This window comes from Colobus angolensis, unplaced genomic scaffold (genome assembly GCF_000951035.1).
Source record: "Colobus angolensis palliatus isolate OR3802 unplaced genomic scaffold, Cang.pa_1.0 Scaffold454, whole genome shotgun sequence".
NCBI lineage: Eukaryota > Metazoa > Chordata > Mammalia > Primates > Cercopithecidae > Colobus > Colobus angolensis.
The window spans coordinates 1,092,953-1,099,178 of record NW_012117977.1 but is presented as its reverse complement, the minus strand read 5'-3'; the positions used below and the strand labels follow the sequence as shown (position 1 = coordinate 1,099,178).

At 34.4% G+C, this 6,226-nt stretch overlaps 1 protein-coding gene across 1 annotated transcript in view; it reads right to left on the bottom strand.

The window, feature by feature from the left end:
- CUL4B (cullin 4B) overlaps positions 1 to 6,226 on the bottom strand; it is a 47,245-nt gene that overhangs the window by 26,434 nt on the left and 14,585 nt on the right. Inside the window, exons 4-9 of the mRNA XM_011958007.1 lie at positions 5,932 to 6,007; positions 5,016 to 5,089; positions 4,054 to 4,216; positions 3,687 to 3,776; positions 3,301 to 3,383; positions 2,544 to 2,611 (exon numbers count right to left, since the gene is read on the bottom strand). Coding sequence (XP_011813397.1) covers positions 2,544 to 2,611; positions 3,301 to 3,383; positions 3,687 to 3,776; positions 4,054 to 4,216; positions 5,016 to 5,089; positions 5,932 to 6,007 — 554 coding nt within the window. The remainder of the gene's footprint in view (positions 1 to 2,543; positions 2,612 to 3,300; positions 3,384 to 3,686; positions 3,777 to 4,053; positions 4,217 to 5,015; positions 5,090 to 5,931; positions 6,008 to 6,226) is intronic.

Genomic DNA, 6,226 nt, shown 5'->3' with positions numbered 1-6,226 from the left:
AAAAAAAAAAAAAAAAAAAAAACCTTTAAAAACAAGTCTTAGAACTGAACATCATGTTTTCAGTTTACGATTTCCCTTAGGAGATTATTTTTCCTCAAGTGGAAATCTGTTACAGCAAAAAGGGTAAAGACATAAGGACATCTTATTTACATGAATACCACATGTAGTTCTGGACACGAATTAAGGCTGAAAAGTCAAAATGTGTTTTTTTCTCAAGAAACACAAGGCACAAAAAAATGACAAACCTACAAAATACAGGCATTCTACTTCAAGCTGGGTTAAACAGTGAGGGGTAGGGGACAGAGAGGAAGACAAAACTATTTACGATTTTTTGTTTTAAAAAGGATATTCTCTGAATTGATGAATCTGTGCTTTGATGTGATCTTCACAGATCTGTCTCAGCTGTTTGTACAAGTTTGCAGAAATCTTGTAAGAACAGAGATTTTCTACAGCCTGCAAGGTTAAACACATACTTTCTTAAGGAGAGGATGAAGGATTTCTCAACTATTTACATCAGATTCTTATTAATTTGATATTTCTACCACATCAGCTTATTAAAAAGGGTTATTCATCCACTTAAGACACAAGGTAAAACAACAAAATATATCAATGTGGGTGGCAAACTTTCTCATAACCAATGCATTGTATCAAAAAAGAACAAATTACAGGTTGAGCATCTTTAACGTTCTTGGGTTCTCCTGAACAGAACAAAGCAGAAATTATTGCTAGCAGTATGATAATGAGTATGATATAATACCAAGGAATTTTCTCCAACATTTCAGCTTAATAATAGTTAAATATAGATTTTAAAATTTGTGGCCAGGCACAGTGGCTCACGCCTATAACCCCAGCAGTTTGGGGGGCTGAGGCGGGCAGATCACTTGAGGTCAGGAGTTCAAAATCAGCCTGGCCAACATAGCGAAACCCCATCTCCGCTAAAAATACAAAAATTAGCCGGGCATGGTGGCGCACTCCTCTAATCCCAGCTACTCAGGAGGCTGAGGCAGGAGAACCGCTTGAACCCAGGAGGTGGAGGGTGCAGCGAGCCGAGATCGCACCACTGCACTCCAGCCTGGGCGACAGAGAGAGACTCCATCTCAAAAAGGAATAAAAAATAAAATAAATAAAATTTGTACAACTGAATTAACACCAATTACAAAAGAAATGACTGCATTTTTACTTCACTGTAGTAACTGGTCTTCTTTTATACTCAGATTCCAGAAGGATGCCCTTCAGATTTCAGTAAGTTTCCTGTTAATGTGTATATAAAAGACTTTCAAATGTAAAACAACAGGCATGGTAAAACTCTTTGGGAAAACTCTGATATAATCTATAATTCCGAGTGGTAATGACTTAAATATAACACCAAGATTCCTTTCTCACCGCAACAGAAGAAAAAAATTCCATTAAAATGGACTCTAGGGGGGCATCCAAGTTCTGTGGGTTGGAGTGGAATTTTAAAAATACGTAGTTAGAAGTCACATTCCCAATATGCAGGTCCAGTAAATAAATTAGCAAATGAAAAGAAAGCTTGGCAGAGCGTGGTGGCTCATGCCTGTAATCCCAGCACTTTGGGAGGCCAAGGCAGGAGGATCGATTGAGCCCAGGAGGTCAAGACCAGCCTGGGCACAATAGTAAGACCTCCTCCCCTCTCTATTTTAATATAAAAAGTTAAAAAAATTAAAATGAAAAAGAAAAATGGTTAACTTCATAATGGTTTGTGCCATTCAGCATGATAGAGGCAAAAACAAACTTATCAAAACTGGTTTACATAAATATACATTATAAATACCTCATATATGTAGTAGCCATATTATGTACATAGTTACAGTTCAGAATACTGGATATGGCCTGTGATATATCAAAAGCATTGCATAAATTAAGTCAAATTTAAATGAGGCTCTAATAAATATTTGATTTTCAGGATGAAATAACAGTATAACTGCCTTAAATTTCTAAATATATAAATTTTTATACCAAAGAAAATATTGTTGAAGAGAAAGGTAAAGTTTTTACCTATTTGTGGCATTCTCAAAGTAAAATGCAGGGTATACTTCAAATTCACTTTGGATTAGAAGTGCTTGGTTTGACATGCCATTAATAACAAAAAACCCTCACCACTTTAGTGTAAAAAGGAATACCTTTCCTTACTGAAAGCTAACATATTAAGTCAAGAATTTCCCACTTTTTTTCTTTTCTTTTATTTAAAGAGACGAGAGTCTCACTATGTTCAGGCTGACCTCAAACTCCTGGGCTGAAGCAATCCTCCTGCCTCAGCCTCCCAAGTAGTTGATACTACAGGCACATATCAACCACTGTTTTTTTATTGGTATTTGTGGATCCCTTTCTTCTAGTTCCTGTATTTTCAGATAAGAAAACTGGCACCTCCAGGAAGTTTACTGTGATTAATAAGGATTGTGTCTATCCTCAGAAATGCAGCCACATGCTGTCAAATTTTTAAAAGGGCAACATCTTTAAAAATTCCCTACTAGTTTGCCACTACCATTTAAAAAGCAATCTCTTATTTACAAACTGCCAATTACCTTTCTGAAGAATTGCTGTTAAGTGTTCACCTAGAAGTTGTTTTTCTACAGTAGCAATTAATGACTTCCTACGAGAAAAAAAAAGTTAGCATTATTGATGTTTGACTTCCAGAAAATGTAAAGCCTCTCTCCTGGGGGGATCAAATAGCTCATTTTATGTTAATTTCAAGATTCCTATCCTATGTATAAATTTATTGGTGCTCAGAGTTACTATATTTTACACCTAAAAGAAAAAAACATAAAGAAATTGACAGGCAAAATTTTTTAAAAACCACTGCATATTTTAGAATTTGGTTTACATCATGAAATAAATATCTCCAAGACCTTGTCGTAGTTGGCTTTTTCCAAGTTTTGCTACTTTTATTAGGAAGGTAAAAAAGTACTACATACAGAAGCCCCCCGACTGACAATATTAACACTTAGGAAAGCACAGAAATAGGGGGATCCACTGAATTTTAATTGGCCTGAAGAGTTTAAAGATCACATCAGCCTCTAATATTATTTCTAAATTACATTCTAAACACACACACATACACACACACACACACACACACACACACCCACCCCTACTAATCGAATCGTTGGATGAAAACTAATTAATTAGGGAAAAGAATAACTTCAAGTTTATATTATGAAAACAACTGTTAACACTTCAAATCACACCTGAAAACAGTTACTAACATGTTTAGGATGGCTAAAGTGCTGCAAGTGATTTAACGACAGTTTAAGACTATTAAATTCAGCATGTAATACTTACTGGGTGGTCTGATCTAAGTAAGTAATAAGTCTGTCTGCTTCTTCTTCAAGACGTTTGTTAACATGATGTAGATATTCAGGAACCTACAAAGATAGTTTTTTATATTATTGTTTTCCTCCCCATAAATCACTCAGAAAATGTCAAGTCCAAAAGATCCTGGAAGCGGCCCTGTCAAATGTGACAGGGTAGAATCATATGTAAAAATTATAGGTAGAGTTTATGATCCAGAATTCTGGCCTTTAAGAAGAGAGAAAAGAAAGGAGCACCTAAGTGAGAGAAGAGCATCACAATGTTGGGAAGATAAATGCAAAGGGAAGCTTATATTCTACAAAGTAAGGTCTATTGTGAGAGACAGTGAGAATGTATTAGTCATGATTTTTAAATACCTCTCTTTCTTGCATTAATTTTTGGCCTTCAGCTGCATAGAGCCGGTTAGTTTCTTCCAAAAATCGTTGTTCAAAAGAATCTTGATAAATCTGGGAGGGGCAACAAAATGAAGGAGATCATTTATTTAGTAAATATTTACTAAATGTTCTCTATGTCTACGTAAACAGCATTATGAATTTGGTTTTTAAACATCAAGCTAGGATCCTTTTGTAGTTTAGAAGCATGATGATTGGGTTTTTATGCTCATGTATAAGATGTGCTTCCTTCAGACATTGTTATGATATCAGCACATCACCTGTCTGACATGGGGAAAAAAAACTAGGAAAAGCAATCAGCTCTGTGTAGTATGTATAGTAGTTAACTTACTTGCAAATCAGACAGCATGCTTAAAAGGCTTCGAAGTAAACTTCTATCAATTGCTTCACCATTCCTTTCCCTCTCAATCAAGAGAAGAATGCCATCAATTGTCTTATTCTGGACTTTCTGATCACTTATAATATGAGCCCTAAATAACTCCAGTCCCATGTCCCTAAAATAAAAAACACATATAACCTAAATTAATTGACAATACCACTTCTGAAGAGGTTTGCTTTACTTCTTACCACATGTTCCCATGCTAATTAGGGCTCCAGGGCTTTGAAGCAGCAATTGTCAAATAATAAAATCCACACATTTAATTTTGAATAACATTATTAGATTAAAGCATACAGGAAACTCATTTTGTCTTTACTGAGAATTGAAGCTAAATTCCTATTTTCCTCCATAACTAAGTTTTGTTGTATTATTTCTTTTTGTGGATTTCTTCCTTGCTCAAATCAAGAGACAAAATTAGTTCAAAGACATAAAACAGTTTTCACTGTGCTGGTATTGAAAGCTTATCTGGTTCTTTATTAACTGGTTTCAATACTCAAGAATCAGTGAATTCTGATCATTGCTGTAGGCAGATGATAGGTACATGATAGGGGGAAGAGTTCATGATACTATTCTATTTTTGTGTACACATACTTTTCCATAATGTTAAATGAGTGAACTCTTGATGATCAGCAGCAAAATGAATCACAATCATAGACATTCCAGAGCAAACTTTAGTCCTCTTGGCTAACAAAAAACTTCTTCATAAATTAATATATGCCCAGGGAATGTTAGCTATCTTCAATATTAGCATAGGCAACATATTATTAGGAAGATAAAACCATTACAAAGGAAAGTCTAGAAGCCAAATGTGAATTTTTAGAATATTCACAGTATAGCTTATACTCTTTCATTAGTATAATTAAGATTTGAGTATGATTTGGAACAATCTTTTCATGTTTTTCTGGCATCCTTACCAAATGGAGGGTAGCATTGAATTCTGAAGAACGTAAGTTCTATCCAGAAACAAAAAAATGCTCCTGATCATGATCTGCCAATGGAAAAAAAAAAAGAAATTAAACAAGTTTTGTATGTTGTGAAGCTGAAATATTTGCTTTCAATAAGAATAAAACTGAAGGGTTCATCTGTATATATATTAGATTACTAGGATCAAACATGCAGATAAACACATCTATCTAAGAATATGCCCATATCATTTTTATTATTCAACAGTCTTAATCCTTGTGTTTCCTAGAAAAGACACTTAAAATGGCCCTCTGACTTCTTTACTACTTGAGAAATAACTGAAAATAATAACAGGGAATCAAGGTGACACTCATATAATTCTTCCTGAGACACAGTGTTAGGGAATGAAGCTGCCTTACATTGCATATGTGAGGGTCTATTTTGGCAGGGGGTGGGGTTGGGGTGGGGGGTGATGGATTTTAAGATTTTAATCTGTAGAATATAAGGTATAAACCAGATTAAGAAAAATGGAAAAGGTTGTCATCTGAATAAACTAAAACACAGGACCATCAGGCACCTTTACAGGTAATCAAATAGTGGACAGGATAACCATCAAGAGAGAAAAAAAATAAGAGTGACAGACAAAATGTAGCTTTTTAATGAATGAGATAAATACATTTTTGGTAGGTGTGACAAAAATAAAAATGAACCTAAGGTACAACTCATTCTGAAATGCAGGTTTACCTGTAACTTGTGGTTTTAAAATAGAAAACTCAACCAAAACTAGTTTCCAATTCAGAAAAGGAACAGATATTGAAGCAATCTCCCTATTGCTAAGTTTTAAAAACTAACATTCCTGTACTTGAAGAAATGTTTTTAACTATTAATACAATGTTTAGCCGTAATACAATACTTTTTCCAGCTTACCATTTGTCTGCAATGGTTTTGCCAGCATCTATCAATCTTCTTTAAAAAAAGAACACTATCCAATGAATCCCTGAAACATATGTTAAGGATATTTTAAGGCATTTGGTACAAGTCATATGTGCCATGTGACAGACAGCACATTAGTCTTAAATATGAATACTTTGTATACTAAATGAAACTAAATGGCACTTGATTATGCACCAAAGTGCTATTTCCTAATTTGTAAAAAAAAAAAAAAAAAAAAAAGAAAAAACATAGTTTATACTAAAAAACACCTTTGGCCGGGCGCGGTGGC